The sequence below is a fragment of the Diadema antillarum genome, unplaced genomic scaffold (assembly GCF_040938485.1).
Source record: "Diadema antillarum isolate AM-2024a unplaced genomic scaffold, OU_Dant_1.0 scf00000196, whole genome shotgun sequence".
Classification (NCBI taxonomy): domain Eukaryota; kingdom Metazoa; phylum Echinodermata; class Echinoidea; order Diadematoida; family Diadematidae; genus Diadema; species Diadema antillarum.
The window spans coordinates 2,643,100-2,667,516 of NW_027271085.1; the positions used below are offsets into that span (position 1 = coordinate 2,643,100).

Here is a 24,417-nt window from a genome sequence, read left to right on the forward strand (position 1 = left end):
TTTGTGTGTATCAAATGCATGTACAATAAATGCACTTGGTGAAAAAATGAGATCAAATCACATGAAATACTGTGAAACCAGATATTAAAATCTTGCGACTTCCAAATAAAGAAAACCACAGTTATAAACTGAATGTCCTGTTATTGCCAGGTAAAGATTTGCTTTAACCTGCATGATCATGTTTGAAGATTTTACAGCTCAAAGCAACTCCAAAAAAGTCTTGTCTATTTTCTACATGGCATTCCAGCCGGCACTGCATGCAGTACATGTGTGTGTACACACATGGACAGAGTGTGCTACGTACATGTACAAAAGCTACAGTGTATGCACTATGAAACAATATTAAAGCAGACCATCCTCTTGATTTGACAAGGGCGAGCCAATCTTCTAATGAAGTGATCAGCTTTCCCAATAAGTAACTGTTCCTGATCATTTGGAAGAAAACATCCCACATGTACAACTTAGTGTTTTTATATTAAATGCTTTTTGTAATGACATGCCAGCTACCGGTATAACATTTCGAATATCCCTAATAATCACCACAATCACCATGGTCTTCCTATTGGACTATTAAAGACACAATGTAACTCCTGACTGGGCTGGCCAACTTTTAAGGTCAAGTTTGAAGGAATCATCTAACTTTTGACTTTGTATTTGATTTATGTATGAAAAAGAAATTCAGAAATCAATCAAAATCAATCAATGTTGATGAACAAGTTGCAGCTATTAGTGCCAAGCACATACAGGTTTTTTTTTATTTACGTTAAAATGAATATACACAGAAAACATACAAATAAACACACAAACGGACAGACAAACACGATTACAACAACCGATAAATTAGGGGTGACCAATACCTGCTTGATATCGAAACGTTGAAGAGCAATCTCACTGGGACATATCTGCCTGAGGAGGATGTCATACACTTCAGAGTCCTTGATGTCGCCGGAGAAGTCCTTGATGCGGCGTGGGGACCCTGATATCGAAAGACCACATGAATGTCAAAGGTTACTATATAAAACAGATAATCCATACTTCACCAACAATCTAATATCCTAATTAAACGCCTATGGATGATTCAGTGGAACAGAAAACACAGGATTGTGGTGCTTCAGACTCTTTCATATGATGTATACTCGCACAACATTCCACTTTGCCTACCTCCATACCAATCCCTCCAGCCTAGTTACATTTAAAAACTAGAATAGCACTCTAAGAGCACAGACCTCCGCCGAGCGGCTACTTTTCACAGATGATCTTGCTCTTTCCAAAGAAATTTTTCTCCTCTCCACCACTGTGGAAAAGCTATTTGGGCTCTTCCATAGAGATCAGCCTTTGTCACGTCATAAACCCTCAGCTGCGCGGCGCGCCTCCCCCTAGCAGAAACTAGAGCACGCACTTTAGCGCGCGCATGCAAACCTCAAATACGCGCAGCCTGACCTCCCAAGTTCATTGACCCTACTTGCCAAAATATTAAAAAAATCCTTAATAAATTCCCCCAAAATTCTCGGATCACTACCAAAATTTAATAATCTGTTACAATGTACAGTATTTGTATCATTCTAAACCTTTCCTGCAAGTTTCATCCAAATTCGTTATTAAACTACTTTTTGAGTTATTTTGCACACAGACAAACTAACTAACTAACAAACAAACCAATGGTAATGAAAACATAACCTCCTCCCTTGGCGGAGGTAAAAAAAAAAAATAAGAATTTACACATTCCTTCCACTTCTCCCCGACATACGTTGAGGATGTATCATTCCCCTAGCTTTTGGAAGCAGTAAGGCACACTGCTCTTCCGTTTTCCACAAAAATTAAAACATGTTGATTTTTTTTTTTCTTTGTGTGGTGCTTCATCCAACTACCTGCATAAAAGCCGCAGATCATTGTAAAAAGGAAGGAAAGATACATAGAGCCAACTTTGGCAATATTACCTTCTCTAAATGTTTCATTCATTTTCTTTTTAATAGATAGTTGTCATGTAATTAGGTACACAGTGTAGGGCGAATTATATATCAATTTAAAGCTTAGCATCTACTGAATTCAGATCTGGCAAAAACCAATAAATCATTCTCTCGGCACTATATATGGCTTTTGCGATGATGCGTCACATTTTACCTTATGCTGCTGTCCTACAATGATGCCACCTATTATGTATTGCAGTCTTCCTATCGAGTGATGGTGACACTAAAACATCATTAACCCTCTGCTTGTGACATCATAAATGCCCTGCCAACAGGTTTGTGGGTGAAATTTAGGCAAATGTGAGTCACTGACACAGAAATGGTTAATAACCCAGAGGTCTCATGCTTAAATATCTACGTGTACAGTATCATAAAAGTTCACCTTCCTTGCATTCTTGCAGACTACTGTATGAGCTGAAGTTTTCGCGGTGGTTTTATTTTCACGAATTTCGCGAATCGCCTTTGAACCGCGAAAATAACACGCAAAAATAACACGCGAATAAGTAATTTCAATTAGACCCTTGCAACCGCGAAATTAACAACACGCGAAAATGTCCCCCAAGTAGCAATTCGCGAAAATATCGGTACGCGAAAATTTCAGCTCGTACAATATCAAATAATATTCAAGGACATACAATGGCAGCAAACTTGGGGAGAAAAAGATGATCAACACGTGAAAACTGGCCCCCAATTAAAAAAACAAAAAGGTCCTGGCCCTGGTGGATCCAACTCTAGATCTGCCATAAAAAAACTTGAAAGTAAAGTCACTATTAACCCGTTCCGTACAAGAACCTGGTGGCCTGCGTATTAAGTCTATGGGCATGTCAGAGTTCAGTATGGAATGGGTTAAATGTATTCAGAGTATTTGTATTTAATGTTTTAAATGATCCCTATTTTGGGAAGCTCTGGAGTCCCTCGAGGGTCACAAGGGGAGTGGGGTCATGATGTTCCAAACACACTTGAACAACTGGTTACTAACCAATCAGGTTTCTCATAGCACTGCCATTGATTATCACTTTAATAGGGATCTAGAGAAGAAGATTTGTAAAGATAAGTTTGGGGACTTTGCCCCGCCTCCTCCTCCCCCCCCCCCCCCCCCCCTCCCCTTCTGAAATTATGCTGAGGGGCACATACAGGGAATGGCAGCTATTTCCACAAATATATTGTCAAGATTTATTCTGAACACTGAGATCTTATCAACCCATTGAGGACGAGTCCCGAGTATACTCGGGCAAGCGTCTATGTTGTAGCAAAATCAAACCGTCCTTAACTGGTTAACCTTAAAAATGGGGGGGGGGGGGGGAGAGGAATCAGTAGGTGTGAAGGTTAATGTGAGGGCACTGACCGGACTGCTCCAAGTGGTAGTTGACCCATCGGATGAGGAGCTCCTCAGGGGAGAGCTTCTGGAGGTCCTCTAGCTCCTCTCCGTCATGGAGGAGATGGATGAGGCCAGGCACATTGTGCAGATCAATCTTGGCAAAGAGTCCAATCTGAGGTCAGCAATTAAAGAAAAAAAAAACAACAACAATAATGATTTTAGAGACTGGTCTGAGGTAAGCAAAGAGGAAAAGAAAGAAAACAGACAAAAACAATATCAGTATAAATGAATCAAGGGCCCGAATTCACGAAGGTGGTACAAATGAAACCATGGTTTAAACCATCGACAAAAACCATGGAGTGCCAAGTGTCGCATGGAATATTTCATTACAAAATCAGTCATTTCGTTGATGAAATGATTATTTTGTAATGAAATGACAACATTTTGTATTAAACTAAATGAACATATCGCCCACGAAATGATAATTTTGTTTTAACGAAACGGTCATTTTGTCGACCAAATGGCCAATTTCAAGCGAATTACAACAGATGGGTTTCTTTTCTTATAGACTACAAATGTACAGTTGCACCTGATGATTTATGAATGTCATCTTTTATACAGAAAAATAAAAAAAGAGAGAATCTTCTCATGTTTATATGAAGGTCCAAATAACCTGAGATCGACTACTGGGGAATATGATTTATTACTGCTGTCATTCTGTCTTCATACTTCACCCTTCCTGTGCCATGAACCTTGGACAGTGTGTACAATGGGTTTACGCTATGGATTTACTGCACTAATCAGCACTCAGAGCACACAGATGGTGAAAAGGTTAAGACAGACTATAAATTTGACAGTATTTCAGTGATAGGTATAATAATAAACAGGGATATAACTATAGAAACACATAATGCTTTATCACAGAGCTCTGTGAAAGCAGCTGACACATATTTTACATCTATATGGTTAATAAATCTTAAGTCTGTGCACGCATGTATACATGTGCACATACATACACTGTACAATGTAGCTACTGTATACCATGGGACAAAATCATTAGTGGGAAGAATTTGTTATTTTCAAAACTGAAAACAGTGTCGAAAGTATTTCAGGAGTGTGATGAATTGTACCGGAGGAATTCTTCCTTTGTGTCACTTCTTGTAGCCGTCAATATGAAAGAAAAAGAAATAAGATTCTTCACCACCCACCCCCCCCCCCAAAAAAAAAAAATCCCCAGTAGCAAATACACAATTTCCTTTTTTTTAATATGCTTTCAAAACAACACACTGCCTGCAACAGAAATGGCTTTGTACAAAGATGAGGTGAAAGTGGTCATCTGTTCTCAATATCTTATGCGACAGCAATATTGTTTAAAAATTAAATAGCAAGACTACCGCATATTTTTTATTCATTTATTTATTTATTTATTTATTATCATTTTTATTTATTTTTTTTTTGGGGGGGGTCTTGTTTTGCAGACCATCTCAACACTGACAACACAAAAACTGTAGCTTTACCATACATTTTTTTTGCTCTTTTCTTTTCTTTTTAGGGGGGGGGGGGGGACCTCTCATCAACACATTACTGTTGCAGTCTTTTACCCTGTTTTGGGAGGAACATCTCAATTTTGGCAAAACTTTCAAAATCTACGGTGCATTATCTGCATAGAGCCTGTAGCATAGCATAAAACTTTAAAGGTCCTGATTACCTTTGGGAGCAGTGATTTAAAAAAGATATCACCACATCTTTCTCATACTACCTTTTTTGGCAGACCATCTCAACATCAACACTACAGCAGCTATCTCATACCCTTTTTAGGGAGCTATCTCCTATCCTTTTTAGGAAATATCTCAACATTCACAATAAATCACAACCACTAGGAAACCAAGAACTCTACTCAACACGCTTCCTCATTCGTCAGCAAATGTAAATTTTCGGCATTTCACTTTCAGTACAGGAGTGGTCACATTATGAAGCAAAACTGCAATGGCAATTACCTACCCACAGATTCACTACCATTTTTTAATTTGCTGCAAGGGCACTATGCAGCAACTTCCTCATTTTCGGAATTTTAATACCTCGCAGGAAATGAATGGACAAACAGATTGAAAAAATAAAAATCCCTGAGAGCATCAAGTTACTGACCATTTACTACATGAGCATTCAGAATTAACCCTATATTAAAGTTGTGTATTAAAAGAGTGTTGACTGGCACAGAAAACAAGACAGGATCGAACCCACTGTCCAATGCCCATGCTACACAAAGAGTTACACGTAATGTAAAAGCAGATATTTTTGTGCGACTACTTTTTAGCGCTCAGCCGTGTATAAAGGAGAGTTTCGCATGTTTTTAATTCCGCAGAATCAAGACATCAACTACTAGAGCATACATTGTATGGCAAGCAGAAATATTTGCATGATTTTATTTTCGCGCTAGTTTCTGGTTGCGCGAAATGCATGAAAACTTCCACTTTCACAGTAACTAGAACCTGGTGCTTGCTTCAAAGTGAATATTAAAACTGTACAGATTTTATCATTAGATATTACAATATCAGTATCATGGTCAATGACATCACAATAGTAGCTTTGATTTGTAATTTATACTCCTCCTGTGAACCACGATGAAAGTAATACTTAAGCACTTGATCTGTCACCTAATCGGAGTTGATTTCTCAAGTACAGATCAATTTTTTGCATTTCACTTTCCATTGTGCGTCAGGGAATCACCAATTTCAGTTTACATCCTCGTGTCATCGTGAGCTAGGCCTCTGTGGCACACTCGTCTCAATTACAAATTGATTTCAGTGGTTAGCTTCCAATCCATCATACATTTTGTAGCTTGGAGTATGAGGAGACACCCATCACGATATCTGTTTTGGTATCAATGCGGTGACACTTTCATTTTGATGGTTATCTATACACAATCTGAAAGGCTCTATTGAGCCCCATCTCATTGCTGACAATGTGTAGTCCCACAGTACGTATGTACATGGTGTAGCATGTCCCAAATGCACTTGATACATTTATGCGTAAACTGATTAAAAGTGTCAGCAATGAAGGAGAAAATTGACACAAACGTACTTTTGATCATACAACTGGCATTTTAACACCGATGCTTCATACATTGTATGAACAGATATTTCTAGTTAAGTCAGTTAATTGATGAATTGTCTCAACACTGGAAAGATACTCTGATTCTTAACTTGTTAAGAACGGACTGATTTTGCTATAACAAGCATTTCCCATAGACACCTGCCCGAGTATACTCGGGACTCATCCTCAACAGGTTAGACTCACATGATATAACAGAGAGCTTCGTTCCTCCTATAGGGAATATACTCACTGGTAATACAAAATGTTTCTAACACTGACACTCACTAATTATGCAATATCCATTTCAGTCCCTAGACAGATGTCATTTCGGGACTTCTTTCTGCCCTCAATAAACTTTTCAAACCCTGAGGAGGGAGGTAATGATTGTGTACACTGTTGCCCTCCCACGCCAGTCATTATCTGTGTGTATATTGTACAACTTGATCAGCCACTGGCTGGACGCCAAGAGGGTAACATTTCCAGGCAAGACGTTCTTACCTTAAATGGCTTGTTGTGATATGGGCTCGTATCCAATGAGTCACCCAGCCCGTCTATAATTTCTAGTTACTTTGCTTTCGCTTAAAAACCCCCCTCCCCCACGCCACGACTCAAAATTAATGACCTTTTTGCAGAGGAAGCTCCACCGTACTACCCTCAAAGGCCCACAATGTGTAATAATGGGGCATTCAGCACCACAAGAATGACATTGGCAGCTGGGGTAGAATACATGCAGGTATATTCAGTCACTGTTATCACAATCATTATGAACCAATTGCTCCTGAGAAAATACAATTACCCACACATTACTATAACAGTCACAACACATCCACCCTCTGTAGGTGTCGAGTTGGTTTATCTGTTGCCATTTCACAAAACCGCCCGTTATACATACACGTACATCAGATATCCAGATGAATGTTTATGGGTGCCTTTTTTCAAACACTGTTCCTGTTCCCGTTAGGTTTTGCACAGTCTCTTGATCTTCTCAGACCATGATATCAAATGTTAGTTCTCTTGACTAATTTTAGACAATTTGTCGTCTCACTGACACCATCAGCAGACTGAATCAAGTCTACATATGAAGTGGTCTCATCTGTTTCCTCATAATAGTGTGAAACGCTGATCAGGGCCCCATTTCATAAAACTTGTTATCAGTGACAAGATGTCATAGTTGTTATAAGCTACTGAAATCCTTGCATCTGTTTGGCTGAGAGCAAATTTGTAAATGTGGGAGCTGTCACTGATAACAAGTTTTAAGAAATGGGACCCTGGACAACACTGCACAGTCTCTTTTCATCGGACTTTTCTTTCCAACGTATCTCTTCTTTTTACATTGAAGGATTTGAACAACCTTTCAAAAATGTCTTCTTCCAGAAAACATGATTGACTTTGATCAACCCTGTTGATTGACAAGAAACAAGGTCATTAATACTGGAATGCAATGTATACTATCTGACATGGCTTCGTAAAAGTTATGGGCAGTGCAAATAAACTTTTGTTTTCTTATCTCACAAGAAGGTGTGTGGTATTTATTGACGGTTAAATCAGTAATGCCAAGTTTTGTTTTCAGGTTTGCCTTCGTTTACAAGGCTTAATCTAGGAGAGTTGAGATCAAGATGCAATTTTAGTAGCAAAAGCGAGACGTTGCTCAGAACACACACCTTAAAAACGCAATTAAAGTCTCGTAAAAATGCCATGAGGTAGAGGTCGATACTCGCCTCAAGAGAAGTCAACACGCCACGGCACGACAGTGGAACTAATACGACACCACTGGCCATGACGGCTACGGAGGAAAACTCTAAATTCGTCACATCATCGACGAGAGTGACTGTTGATATCAACATCTAGATTATTACTGGTACTTGTGTTTGCAAATGATTATATCTGCCTACATGTCTCATTACCTGTAAAATGTCATTCCTTTTTTTTTTCATTTTTTATTTCAAGGCCACCATACATCAGAAGCCCCAGGGGAGTTTTGTAGCATGTAGGCTGTATTAATACCAAACATGTTTTATGGCACACAGCCAGTGAAGAGTTGTACTAATTACATTTGTACATCTGAGGGTGCCTTGTATTCATCACTGATACACAGATAGCTACAGATTGTTAATATCATGATTTACATAAATACGACTGGTTCACATATCATGCATTCTGTGACTGTCAGTCACTCATTCATACATGTATGTTTTACGTTACTCTTCATTTTTTTCCTCAATATCTTTTTTTCCCTTCAATTTACTGACATAATATTTAGTAACTACGTACACTTCTACTAATCTCTTTGTTCCCTGGTGTAGAGCTATTAAATAAATATACTCCTATCAAAAGGACTAGGTGTATACTTTTGGTGTCAAATCATTCACGGCTATTTAATTCTGAGTAATTTACGGTTCAGACGGTTCAGGCATTCAATTCTAATTTTGTGATATTTCACACATTTTCATCTGAAATGTATGACTTCATAATCCACAGAAGTCAGAGATTTGCACAACCATCAATATTCACCTCACAGTATAGATGGCTTACGCAGAAAAGGGAAATCAGACCGGCACAGCTTTCCTCAGCCAAAAGAAAAAACATGTTGTGTGGGAAATGATGGAAAGTTTGTAAAACATTTAAACTATCAGATTAATAAACTTGATTTTTAAGATATATCACATAGTACTTGTATGTACTTCCTTGTTTGTTTGAATGCATCCATTAGCATGCTGAACATGCATGCATCAGGGTAGAAATAACCACTTACATACCACAAAGCATCAAATATCAGTGTTTTCTTTCCCATTCCCTATATATCTGTTTCTCTATCTCTTTCTGTATCTTTTTCTTCCTTTACACGTGTATATAGATCTCTAACAATCCTCCTATCTTTCTCTTTCTAATACTCTATTTTCAGTATATTTCTTCCGCTTCAACATACCGTAGTCCTCTCTTTCTCTCTCTCTCTCTCTCTAAACATGATATATTGATTCCTGAACTACACTTGTAATATAGCTTTAATTCTCTCTCAGCACATCTCTCTCAATATCATATACCTACACCTCTATATCTCTCTCAATATAATACAACTATACCTCTACATCTCTCTCAATATACGTGTAATACAACGTTACTATACCTCTACATCTCTCTCAATATTCATAATAAAACTATACCTCTACATCTCTCTCAATATAATACAACTATACCCCTACATCTCTCTCAATATATGTGTAATACAACTATACCTCTACATCTCTCTCAATACTTATAATAAAACTATACCTCTACATCTCTCAATATAATACAACTATACCTCTACATCTCTCTCAATGTAATACTTTAAAACTATACCTCTACATCTCTCTCATTCTATCTTACTCTCCTTTGGTACTTCCTTATTTACAGAAGCAAACTGGTCAGCACATTCATTCTGACATGAATTAGCCTTAAATGGAAATGCACATCTCCCTGAAGCAACCGATCATGTGACTGGAGTTATTTTTGCTCTTCTTTTTTTTTTTTTTTCCTTTTTTCCATTTCCTTCTCAGAGACCACGCCCCCTTTTATAATGACTGACAGACTGACATTAAAGGGATGGTATAGTTTTGGTAAAGATGGGGCTTCAAGTTTTCATTTCTCTTTGTGAGACAATGAGGAACCTCTTATGAAATATGAAAGAGCATGTAATTCTAAGAAGTATTAAAAGTTTATCTGATGAAAATTAGTTTTGAAATGGCTGAGATATCCAAAACACAGTAAAACAAACCGATCCTAATAAAAGGTGGGTCCTACCTTTGTCGGCAATAGGTTTGCTTTGTTAAATGCTTAGGATGTCTTGGCAGCCATTTCAAAACCAATTTTGATCAAACAAATTTTGAATTCCTCTTAGAATTGTATGTTCTGTAACATTTCATTAGTGGTTTCTTGTGTCTCACAAAAAGGTGTGTGTAAAAGCCCAATCCTCATCTTAACCAATACTGTACTATCCCTTAAAACTCAAACGAGCTTTGAGGCCAGTACAAGCAGGATTGTGCTTGGTATAACAGTGCATTGTCAAGGACCAAGTATCATAATGCTAATTAAGTTCAGCAGGTTTACTACTAAATAATATGATACATATTTATAAATATCCTTGAAAAATAAGGGGGAGACAGAATCTGCAATTAGAGAAGCAGTGAGCCCTCAACCATAAGTAACTTAATGCACATTCTATAGAAAGTGAATAGCAAAAGTATGGAGTATGATGTATGACTGATCTATGATATGGGCAATTCCGCGGTAACGGAATTACAAATCAGAGAATTTTGGCTCATATTCTTTCACCCTGTATACTGGATTGGTTACTTTGCCTTCTCTTGATACATTTAAAAGATGCAGAGGTACTCAAACTGTCACCCCAAATACAAATTTGTTAAATGTTCTCACTTGGTTGGTTACAAAGGAGGTCTATGTCCGATGGTAACGGAATTACCAGAGAATTGAGTCACAACTTCAACTCTGACTTTGGGAGTTGTTTCTCTGAAATCTATAACACATACACTATAGGTTGTTGTTTGATGTCATCTTTGATTGTGTCAACTTCAATTTAGTTGTATTGTTTTTTAAATATTTCATCACATTTTCACAGCAGCAGGCTTTTTCCCTGGAAAGTCAGTGGTAACGGAATTACACAAATGGTAACGGAATTACGCCTTCTGAAATACATTGGAAAAAATACACATTCTTGGTACTCATGTATTCTGAAATGTCTTGATAAAGATTGTTTATGCCTTTAGCTATAATATAACCACTAAATAAGTACTCTCTAGCCTTTGACCTTGAACTGCTACAAGTGCATAGGTGACAAATTAGTTTTTATTGTCAAAAAATATAAAATTTTCATGCTAACAACTGTGATTTGAAGTTGTAACTATGTCAATCAAGATCTCGTAACTTGTAAGGACCACATCCATCAAAATTTGTCTACTTTCAAGTTAAGAATTTCACACTCTGCAGGTAAATGACATCTATGACACATGGTAACGGAATTACGCTAGAATAGCCCTACACAAGTACAATTCTATAAATCCAGTCAACAATACTCAAATTTTCTTGTATTTCTTTTGTTGATATCATGCAAGACAGATTTCTCTGTTTTCTTCTTCCTAAATATGCCAATAATTGATAATATGTGTTAATTTCATACAAGTATTGACACAAACATTATGTGCACACGCACAAGAAAATAATGAAAAACTGTCCGAATTGACACTGAATTTAAATCTAAATCATAAAGTGCCAATTTACAGTGCAAGATCACAGTGTGCATACCCATCATTGAACACAATGTTTGATACAAAGGATGCTTGAAACTTTTAATTTGCTAAGTGAAAAGATGCAATTATGGTTCAATGACAAATATAACAAATTACAATTCAATCATAAATTGAAAAGAAAATTTTCTTATATGATTATGGTACTGCACCAGTGCTCAATCATTATTATTTATATGTTGTGGCTTATATTAATCACTAAAAACTTGTGACATTTTACTAATAGCTGAAGTTGCCCCCTGGTATATAATGTAGTGCATAATTTGATAATTCTTTTACAGTGTAAGTCCTACTTAAAATGAACTAAACTAAAATGAAATAGAATACAGCAAAATAACTTTGACAAACTACAACTTTTTGAACCATTATAGTGAGTCCACCAAATTCTGTTAATTCATAGAAAGGTAAGAGGGCCTCTTTTATCCATCTGCAAACTCACTGAGTTAGAGTCAGATTAATCAACCTGTGAATAATGTTAGTATTTACTTCTGACCACACAAAATTTCCAAATGATGTCTTCAGAAACACCACAGTGATTTGATCATCGACTGTAATCATGACTTGGCCTATGAATTTCCTACAAGTTTCCTGTCTCTGTCTTTCTTCTTTGACTTTGTCTATTTTCTCATCCTGAGTGTTGCCATTTAATCACAAGAAGTGTGCATCTTCTCTTTTGCAGTAAGTTGTATTTTGACTGCCTGACAGCAAATGATAAAATACACTGTAATGGCACTTGTATGAAAGGAAACTGGATTGTACAGCAAATGGTAACATGAAGAGTAAAGGTAGAAGCAGAAGCCCATTGACTTTAATATTTAAAATCTTCTTAGGATGGGAAAGTATAGGCCTAAATGTTTTATTTTAGAGCTGTATCACAATTACTGACTGGGGAAATGTTCATCATAAATGGTGTTTTTGTCTTTATTCCTTTTAAAAAGAAAGGATTAAATTAAAGAACAAATTTCAAAGGGTAGCAGATGCTCTGTATCAAATGGGCATGAAAATAAAAATACATAGTCTCTGTGGAGGAAAGATCTAAGAAACAGATGAAAGAAGGTCATAGTCATACACTTACCATTAAAGATAAAGGACTTGAGGATGAAAACAGGACATGTTCAATAAAAGGTCAGACTATCGACTTGGTGATGATAAAGCCTTTAGCATACAAAAAGATCAAAGGTGTCACATTCAGTGGGCATCCCATGTCAAATAATGACTTCTAATTGGTTCTATCACAATGTGTATGATCCTTCTCTTAAATTCTTGATCTTTCCTCACAAAATTATCCTGTTCATTTCTCCCTGTCAGTAGCACTAGCAGTGCTCTCTTTTCATTTTAAAGAAATTTTATGTCCTTCCTCTTCTTTCTAACCTTTGTTCAATTTATGCTGCATCACACCCATTCAATAGTCCCTCGTCACTATACTTTGATTTTGTATGAAACCATGAGACTTTTTAGCAAGACAATACATTGATATCTCAGAATTCAGTATGATTTTTAATATTTGAGAGTGGGTATCTGTAGCAAACCTTATAAAGTTATCAGTTAGCACAGTCTCCATGTAGTTCTTGTGCATGAGAAAAGGTGAAAGAAGGGAGGAGACTTTCAGCACAAGAAGTCTTGTCAAGCGTGTACCCTGATGTTAGGACTCACTGTCAGAGGCATCCAGCTATGCCGAGTCATGTCAGTGTACCATACCATACATATATTTCAACTTTCACTCCTTTACTGCCAATCACTAACACTGTTAAGCTCAATGATAATGCCCTGAAGCTATTTCATGAACAGTTCACGTGCATATTGGCACAAAAGTAGGTTATGTCATTCTCTTCCATATTAGATGTGCGTGTAATTCCGTTACCATGTAATTCCGTTACCACAATTACAGAAGAACTGAAGGAGATATTTCACAAAATGTTTTGTGAGTTTTCAGGGAGTCACATGTAGAGAAAAAATTTACAAGGGGAGAAAAAATCAGTGATTAGTTTGTTCAGGAGAAAACTTTTTTCATTTTTATGGTAACGGAATTACATTAATTTGTCAGTAGATTTTGAAAGTTTCTCAAAAAAATATCATAATGAGAGCGACTGAATGCTTCATTGAATGTGATTGTTGAAGCATAGGAAGAAAGATGTGGAAGTATGGTTAAAGCAGAGAGATATTTAAGTTGTTTCATTTTGAATTTTCATTTAATATCGCAAAATTTTAGATGAATACAATAAATAGTCTCCCAACTTTAAAAGTGTGTACAACAAAAACGAGGAAAGTTATTGGAAAAGGGTTTTTTGTTTCCGTAAATACAACAATCCGTCTGTACGGGAAACTTAAATTTCTGAGCATTTACTTAACTTTGAATTTTGCTGTTTTTGCCCTTCCCATACGGAATTGCCCATATATCATCCCTATTATATTTATATCTACCTACTGTATTTCACTACACAGAAAGTATAAGTAGCAAAAGTATGGAGTATACAAATATGACATATGACTGATCTATGATGTACAAGTATATCATCCCTATCGTATATTATCTGTTGTATTTCACTGCACAGAAAGTATATCCTACATGTATGTACACTTTCCATTCCATTCTTTCTACACCTTTTGTAACCTTCTACGTTATTATCTAAACATTTCCTCCTTTTTTAAATGTACTACAGTGATATGAAATAATAATGACTTCTGATCCTTTACAGCTCTGAGGCATAAAAAAAGGAGAGAAAAAAAGACAAGACAGACTAAAACAGATGCATGACTGAACAGGTCAGAAGAAAGAAAAATATGAAATAAAAAACATATTACAAAATGTATTTATCTCTCTCTCTCTCTCTTATGTAATATACAGTATAAACTTGTATGAATATAATCGTTTCTTCTTTTCTCCTCAGAATATCAAGATAATTTTCTTGCACAGGTTGCAGTGCCTGGTATTAACAAATGCAGGAAATTCAAAGGTACTCTCCCTACATTGATATAACATATTATCGCTTGACCCCAAAAAGTAATTAATGAAAATACAGTGTACAATGTTTACAGTGTCCTCTCTTCTTTCTTTAAAACACACCAACTACAATGTTCACATTCTTTTCTGCATTGTTTCAGCATTGTGTTTCCTCCTTGTTTTTTTATCTTCACTCATTATTCTATAATCTTCAACTCTTCCTATTTCCTTTCACCCCGCTTGATTCATTTTAATTTCCTGTTTTTCTTGTTTATTTTTGTTTAACTTCATTATCAGGAATCCACATGTCATGTGACTGCAGATTAGTCTTGAAACAAGGATGTCAAGACTGTAGCATATGGTATTCTTTGCTGCTCGACAGGGACGAGGAAACAAATAATAACGAAGGTCAGGATTGGCGGAAGACTATTCTGCCTATTGGGCCATTGCAGTTTCCATCAACTGTTTCGTAGCCGTTTCCGGCCATTTATTTTGGGTTCCTCAACACCAGGCCAGCCAGAAGGAAAATGTGACACACACACACATATGATCCAACAAGGAAGGCAGAACAGGTAAAAATAAAATTAACAGAATACACACAGGTTATACATTTCATATTGTCCAATAAATAGCATGCTGTGTCCGCTACGCTACAGAATGAATAGATGTTAAGGGGAATTTCAGACTAGACAAAATTTTGTTTGAAAAGAAAGAGTAAAATATGACAAGCACAACAGAGAAATTTTTAATCAAAATCCAATGAACAGAGAGGAAGTTGTGAAATTTCAAATATTCATTACCCTTTGCACTGCAAACAGTTGAATATGGAATGTGTGTGAGCTGCCGAGTCCTCACCTCACAAGTTTTTCATTGATTACGCACAAAGTCACAGCAATTTCTTCTTCCTTTTGTGTATTTATAATATTCTTTTATAACTTGTGGTAAGATAACTTAAAACTACAAAAGCTTAAAATGATCAGACAGATATATCAGGATTTGAGACTGGGCAATAATTTCATTTCATCAAAAAACTGGAAAATTTCATGATTTTATGTACATGCTGTGTGGCAATTGTGAGGGAATGACATCATCAATTCACTATTTGCATTTGTATTGACGGTTAAAGAACTGTTACCTGAAAATCAGCAAGACTTCTCAATTCTAAAACTTCCTCAATTTTCACCAGATTTCAATCAAACTTTTACTGATTGTGCTTGTAAGATTTTACTCTTTCTGTTCAGACAAGTTCTATTTGTCCCAGATCCCCCCCCCCCCCCCCCCACTTAAATCTTAAATAGTAACGCCACCACTGGGAAAAGCATGCGTGTGCATACAGGCTGAAATGGTTTTCTGTAAATGCGTACTTGATGGCATGAATTACTGTATGTGTAGTGTGGGAACGTTGCTACATAAGACTCATATTCTACACTAGGAAACACATTCTCATGTTCAATCTATTTCAAATGAGTTTCTAAGTGTGCTCTCAAGACAAAATGTGCCTTAAGTCCTCACAAAAGATAACTCTGTTTGCAGTACGTAAATGCAGTATTTGCACTTAATGCAGTCAACCAATCATGCAGGACCAGATGATTGTAATACTCAATAAAAGACAACCAAGAAAAGCTCCATTAATATTAGAATGACTGTGTGAGAAAATTCTGAGTGATAAATGTTTACCTAATCCCCATCCCCCCCCCCCAGTCCCCCCTCCCCATTCCACACACACACTTGCACACACATACCAATTATGATCTTTAAAAGGGGATTAATAATCTAAGTGAAGTCCATAAAAAATAATATTTATAATTAATCTCGCACAAAGTATACCATGGAGAATCAACCTTGAGTGAAATAGCCATTATGGAGACAATATTGCAGGACTGTACTTGGAGGGTGTGGTGCTGCACAAAGAGCAGGGAGTGAAATGATTTGCTTAATTACAAAAAAAAGAGACAACAACAAAATTTGAATTCTATCCGAGTACGATCATGGTGTACATCACTGTACGCAGTGCTTTCCATCGAGGGACATGCAATGTACATTGGCTCACATGTCTCTGCATAAACAATGCGGTGTGCCTTACAGAATTTGTCGTTCAACTCTCAAATGCTGGTTTATACTTCCTTGTTCTCATTGTTTTAAATCCACCTCAACAGACCTTTCTCATGTGCGATGCACAAGCCCAATACATGATAAAAGATATGACTATTGTATTAAACATTCCTTTAATATAGAGATGCTTGGAGAAACTACATGTAAAAGCCAAATTTGGATGTTGAGCTGACATGAATACTTGATAAAGCTCATTATTGAAAGATAAGAAGCCTGAAGCAAGTGAAAGGAGATTCAATATTGTTACAGTTGCAACTAACCTCCCCACCCCCACCCCACCCCCATACATCGTACATAGGTATAACAATATGGACATGAGAGTTACAATGAATGTAGGGTTTTTGAAAGTATTTATGGTTCATTTACAAGGGAACATTTACCATACTGAGCATACCCTAGCACGTTAATGGTGTGCTATAAATTCTGCAGAGACTCCATAGAAAGTGCAGCTATCTAGACACGTCAGTCCTTAGTTTCTGTCTTTAACAATTACTTGCCCATTCAATCACGTCTAATCAATTATGCCAATGCATTCCATTGCGCCTTCCGATGCGGTACGGGGAAAAGGACTTTCTTCCTCGTCGCTAACCTTGTCTGGGATTTTGTGGTGTCCTCGGTTACATCATACATGTTGTACACCCCGCGTTTTGCGGAGCTCTGCACATTGGCTCTCCCCTTTTCTGGCTTACTGTAACAGCGGCAGGTGATTAAAGCAAACTGTAGCACCCACTGTGTGTAACCACAGGCTTAACGCTAATGCCAATCGCCCAACCATTTCCTGTTGTACAGATTTCTCCCCTTACAAGACCGCAACAGATGATACCACAGGCCAGTAATTATAGGCACAACTGGTGGCTTCTTTCCCCTTAAAAAAGACCTGTGCTACAACGGAGCTACTGACACAAAGTCTAATCAGAGAGGAAGCATATTTTAAGATGAAGGAAGTTGTTCCCTTAAACAATAATGTCCCTTTCCCTGTTTGCGTTCATACAATTACCTGTAACTTCATAGGCCAGAATGCTGGTGCATTGAAAATTATATCATACATGTATGTGTATTGCTAGAAGGACATAGTGTAACATTATTCACTCCAAGTGTGCAGTGTACATAAATTTTATTTTCAATGCACTGAGCATGCATTAGGGGTTGATATGTCAGGCAAGCCTCAAGCACGTCATGAATATATATTCCAAAGATTCTTCAGAAAGTTTGCACATGTATAGAGAGGAGATTACTTTTTAAATTGCTCTCGAGTAATGCATACCCCCCCCCCCCCACAAAAAAAAAAAATGACAAAGGAATGTATTTAAACATATTTCACCTTTTCCCCTAAATTACTGTAGCAAAAAAAAAAATAATAATCAGAAGTACTGTGATGGTTTATTACAGGTAATGTTACACAATTAACCCTAACTGCACTGGGGGGGGGGGGGGCTCGGAGGCCCCCCCCCCCCCCTCAACATTTCGCACGATTACTCTGCAACACGCAATGCTCTCGCCGCGATGCTCCATGACTTTTTTCTTTTGAGTTTCCCGCACATTTTGACACCAAATTTGTGACACCTGGGGGTACGGTTCTGAAGTTACATGACTTTTTGTACATGCACGTGAGGCCAAAAATGGCTAAAAAATGTGATTTTGTGTACAAAGTCAATGCAAATTGAGTTTTTTCACATGGTTCATATAAATATGCTTATTTTTACTCTCAATGGCTAAAATTAGTTTGTTTTAGGAGTATTATGCTTCAAGAAGTGTCTGTGACAAATTTTGCTACAAAAAACAACAAAAACAAAAGGTCAAAAAAAACAAAGAAATAAATAAGAAATTCATGAAACAATAAAATAAATAAGAAATTAATTTTGATACCGAATTTTTTTTCAAGTACATCTGCTAAGAATGCCACAAAGAATAATTGTACCAAAAATGAGCACTTTTGGAGCTTTATTTACTGATTTAGATGAAAGATTCTGATTTCTCGCATAAATTATCATAATTAATCAAAATAAAATAAAAGAAGACTATTTTGGAAAATTTAAAAACACAATCTTGTAGATTACATCGCACACTACCATTGTGCAAAGTTCCGCGGCGATCGCGCGATCCACGGCCGAGATCTTAGGGGGGGCCCTTGAGCCCCCCCCCAGTCTTTCGAGCTACCAAAATAGCCCAGTCTTTTTAGGGTTAAATCACTTACGGACAGTCCAACAATAATTTTGTGTGTGTGTGTGTGTGTGTATCCCATTATTCAAATGACCTCTTCAATAAAAACAAAACAAAAAAATAACATCAGAAGGTGATAAACAGGCAACTTTTTTTTTTTTTTTAATCGCTCTAATCTGGATAGAAAATTTCCTTATTGGAAATTCAATGACTTCTTTTGTCTTTCAGCTGACATCAATGACACAGTAAACATTCAAATCGGGATTCTATTGAAAGATAGTGGATGACCGTCATGTGGCCCATACCCTCTGGACTATAAATGCCAATTAGATAGCGCGTGCATGGAAAAAACAGAGCAGACCATCAGGCGCCTACCTCTTGGTGACTGGTTCCACAGGAAGCATGACTGGGATTTTCCCCAAAGAGATATACAGCAATTTATCAGTATCTATTAACCCGTTGAGGACGAGCCCCGAGAATACTGGGGCAGGTGTCTATGGGAAATGCGTGTTTTAGCAAAATCAGTCCGTCCTCAATGGGTTAAAGGATAGCTGTGCAGGACCCAGCACGATTCCAGGTCATGATTATGTACACTGTAAATGATGGAATTCGAGGAATGCCAATGACACATGTCATGTACAGAGTAAATACTCGCCTTGACAAAAGCGGAAGAGACCCAATTTACAATGTACTACTCAAAATTTATGCATGCCTTTCTGATAATGACTTTTCTCGAATGCCTGAACGATTGTGCGAGATTTGCCAAAAGCGAGAAACAACTACCAATGTAAACAAGCTGGATTATTACAGTATGTACATGTAAATACTGCGAAGTGTTCCTGAGATATATACATGTAGGTTAATAGAATACCTTGCCACTTTGTCAGGATGAAAGAAATGGAAAAATTTGAAATATTTTTTTTTTAGTAATTCAGTCTGTTGACACGAAGCTCTTTAATGTGGGCTACTATAAAACAATAAATCTTCACATTCACTTTTTAATATTGTGAATGTTGCAAGAGCTAAAGACTCTCGAAACTATAAAACATTTGGATGCAAAAGATCTTGTCTTCCACACAAGTCATGTATATAGTGCATTAGATGTCAGTGGCACTTCACATAAATTTCATGCAGAAAGAAAAGACCTTGGGCTTTAATTCGGGAAAATTTCATGCTGCAAATATTTCTAGCTTAATTACAGTATCTTATTAAAGGACAAGTTCACCTTCATAGACATGTGGGTTGAGTGAATGCAGCAATATTAGTAGAACACATCAGTGAGAGTTTGAGCAAAATCGGACGATCCGTTCAAAAGTTATGAATTTCTTAAGTTTCTGCTCAGTCACGGCTGGATGAAAAGACTACTATAGCTTGTGATGTCACATGAGTACAACGATATGTGACCCGCTACAACAAAATGATCCTAAAGTCGGGCGAGGTCGATTATTTGAAAATTGCATGACACAATTCCCTAATCTTTCTGCTTTAAATTGATATATAACACGTCTTATAAAAATAATCGGCTGCGGAGATATCGATGTTTAAAAGAGAGCTTGTCAAGACGTCTGGGAATCACTGTTTCGAGAAAAGCGCCCTAAAAGTTCTCCTTGCGACGCAATCACAATCAAGAGACACGCAAGTCAGTATTCACCTCCGGACAATAGAAGTTAAGCCCTAGCAACCGCCGAAATGCTCATTCAAACACAGCGTCGGCGGTCTCCTCACCGACCAATCAGTGACCAGGATGTCAGGAGAAGCGGCTAGGCATAGCGCAACCCGCCCGCACGCACCAGTCGACTGGGCAGTGTGCGAGCTTCACGCTTCGGTTAGCGGCAAGCAGCAAACTGACCAATGAGATCACTCTGGTCGTTGTTAGGGGTGGAGCCTATGTGTGGCGCTCAATCCAAATGTTCGAACCAGTTTCTGCTTCTTTGAAACGTCAAAAAACATGGCCCAGAAAAACGCTATTTTTTGTCTTTCCTTTCATCATTTTGCTTCAAAATTTCGACAGATGATAGAAAACATGTCAGACTCTAATAATTTGTCAAATTCAGAAAACCATAAGTTTTGACCAATTTTGATGCTCTAACTTCAAACTCGATTTTGACGGCTTCGACCGTGCGCGACTTTAGGACCATTTTGTTGTAGCGGGTCACATATAAAGAAAGAATAAAGAAAATTCAACATATTTCCATTTTTCTCGCATGACAAAAAGAACACTCGACTTCTCTCTTTCAGAAGGCAGGGGGAATGATATTACCCTTAACATACGTCAGTAGCAAGTCGAAGAAATGTGCTCTTTATTCAAAAAGTAACGTTTTGTGAAATTCTCTTTTTATTTTCCTTACACTTTGTATATAGTTGTACGCACGCGACATCATTTATACACTGTAGTAGTCTTCTCTTCCAGCAGTGACTGCGCAGACACTTAAAATATTCGTAACTTTTGAATGGATTGTCCAATTTTCCTCAAACTTTCACTGATGTGTTAGTACTAATATTACTGCATTCTCTCAATCCTTATGTAAATGAAGGTGGACTTGTCCTTTAAAGACGGGGGGTCCTGAAACAAAAAAAAAAAAATTACTTTAGATACGGAGCTGGATGCCTTATTTTGCAAGCAATCATAGAAGTTTTGAGCAAAATTTGAATTTTTTGCATTTTTGGATAGTGTTAAAAAAATACAGTAGTTCCCCAATGATACAATCACTTTGATAATACAAGTGAACATTTGAAAAAGATTTTTTTTTTTTTTTCTAAAAGCAATAGTATTTCAACGTAAACCTTATTTGGTGTTGAAATAGATGAGAGGAAAAAAAAGGAATGTCCTCAAGACAAATGTCATTAGATGCACACTGGAACACATTTGCAAGGATTCATCTAAAGTTTATAATAAATGATGATACATGTACAGCTCAACGGGGCAAGATTTTGCTATCGTTGACGGAAGGAAGCTGAGGTTTCCCCTATGGATTAGTTCACGATACCAGCTGCATCATGCTATCAGTTTCTAGGTTTGATTACATAACAGCTCCTGTGGTCTGGCATCCTGCAAAACTCTACTGTAATACAGTACCAAGTACGAAACTCGATACTCTTCGAATACAGGGTTACATTCTTTCGGATATATACCTTATCAATACTTCTGGGAGGATTGACAACCATTGACATGCTATCAAGTTACAATGACGCTTGAATTGACCTTTGTATACAGACAAGTTCTATCCACCCCCCCTACCCACACACCCCCCCCCCCCCCCACACTTCTCCCCTTTTATATACCCCTACAAAGACTACACCGTATTGCCTGAAAAAATATATATTATATACGTATGTATATCTTATATTATATCAATGGCATGATGTACAAAGAGGTTGCTGAATTAATGAATCTACATGCAACAAAGTTAACCCTATTTGTAACCGGGGATCTAGATTAGCCACCCCCCTCCTGACATTTTTCGTGACAATCTTTAAAATAGAAAAGAGAAATCACAGAAATCTTGTGACTTCTGTTTTTTCACATCTTGCATATCTTTGGATACTCTATTCATAAATATCTGGGGCGCTTTATGGATAAATACTGGAACATCGAGGTGGGTCAGTTGGTGGCGTGTCTGCAATGCAATCAAATGACTGGAGATTGAATCCCAATGAGTCAACCTACTGAAGCACAGTTGTGAGTACCCTGGTAGTAATCATGTCATCCCTGTACTATCAAAGAGGCAAACACACCTTGTCCCTTGGGTAAGACATTGGAGGACCAATGTGTGAGAGAGTCACAACTCGTGCACTCAAACAAATGCAATACTTGTTTGTTCCTTCACATCGGGGTTTCATAAAACTACATATCATCGCTGGGGTGACAAAGACCTTGTATCTGCAATTTTGGTAAAAATGACTTTTTTTGATTAATGGTCAGAGAATTACTTGTAGTTAAGTGATGTCCCGTCCAAATCCTAGATGTCTTACCCCAAAAATGAAGCCACCACGGCATGTCAAAGGAATGTCTATCTCATTGGATACAGTGCTTTGGCTACCATGTGTTTTTGCTTTCCTGAACATTTGACATTTTGTAGATACGAGGTCTTGTCGCCTGTGGTCCTGTCGATATGTGACCTGCTGCAACAAAAGGAACCGAAAGTCGGGGGGGGAGGTCAATTTTCTGAAAATGGCATGGCATTATTTCCTTTTACTCTTCCGCTATACAACTCATAAAAGTATGAGGTTGCGGAGGTATCGATGATTCTATGAGACCATGTCGAGCGGTCCAGAAAATCAGCGTTTCAAGAAAACCGCCTTGAAAGTTTTCCTTCCGACGCAATCGTGACCAAGGGGAGGTAAGACAGTTTTCACCTCTTGACAATACTGAAGGTATGCTCCTAGCAACCTCCGCGATGTTCATTCAAGCTAAGCGCTAGCGGTCTACACACAACCAACCAGTAACCAGGATGCCATACACCGACCAATAAGATCACTCCCTCTTTGCCAGGGCGGAGTCTATTTGCGGCCTTAAATCCAAATCTTCGGACACATTTCTGTTCCATTGAAAGTCAGAAAAACATGGCCCAGAAAAACACTATTAATTTCCTGCCTTTCGTTTGATCATTTAGCTTCGAAATTTTAGCAGTGATAGACGACGCATTAGACTGCAAAATTTTGCCAAAAACAGAAATTTGTTGTTTTGACCGATTTTGATGATTTAACTTCAAACTTCATTTTCTCGGCTCAGCCGTCAGTGACGTTTGGATCCTGATGTCATGGCATGTCACATATAAAGTCTAATTTTAGGGCAAATATTTCAATGCAAAGGCTAACAATAGCTCAAGGGGACATAAATTGCATATTATAGCATATTGATAACAGTAAACAAAATGCATGCTTTTCCATTTCGCCTTCAAACTGCTTTGGAACATTTTTTGGTTCTGGCGGCCTACATGGCCCAAATTCACTATTCTAGGTGGTTCAAATTTAGACAATACTCTAAAAAAAAATAGGTACAAAATAGGCATACAGTAACTTTGACATGCACATATCAGCGCATGTTTTTTTTATTGGACATCTGTTGGAATAAATGCAATCTGTCAATCGTATTTACGCAGAAGAAATTTGCATAAACCATGGTTTACATTTAAACCACCTTTGTGAATTCTCGGGCCTACACCATATGTCCAAAAAAAAATTACAATGGGACCCTCCGCAACGATAACTCTGCAAATAGAGAATCAATCTAAATACAATATCAGGGTAGGAAATCATATTGAAACTTATTACCCACATCTTACAGAAAACCCCATCCGATTTGCTTCAGTGGTCAAAGAGAAATGAGGAGTTTTGTAGAGCACGTCAGGAAACCCTTCCCTCCAAGTTCTGTCCAATGTGTTCACACATTATGCAGTTCCAAGAACATCCAAGTGCCTATTAAACTTGGAAGAATCAGACCCATGACATGCGTTACAATGATCCACATAATATATCTCTGTGACCACTCAACCAAATTGAATGGGGTTTTCTGCATAATATAGC

General features: G+C 37.5%; 1 protein-coding gene across 1 annotated transcript in view; it reads right to left on the reverse strand.

Moving 5' to 3' along the window:
- LOC139723616 (plastin-3-like) overlaps nt 1-24,417 on the reverse strand; it is a 68,069-nt gene that overhangs the window by 10,932 nt on the left and 32,720 nt on the right. The window contains exons 7-8 of the mRNA XM_071634845.1: nt 3,313-3,457; nt 834-976 (exon numbers count right to left, since the gene is read on the reverse strand). Of these exons, the coding sequence (XP_071490946.1) occupies nt 834-976; nt 3,313-3,457 (288 nt within the window). The remainder of the gene's footprint in view (nt 1-833; nt 977-3,312; nt 3,458-24,417) is intronic.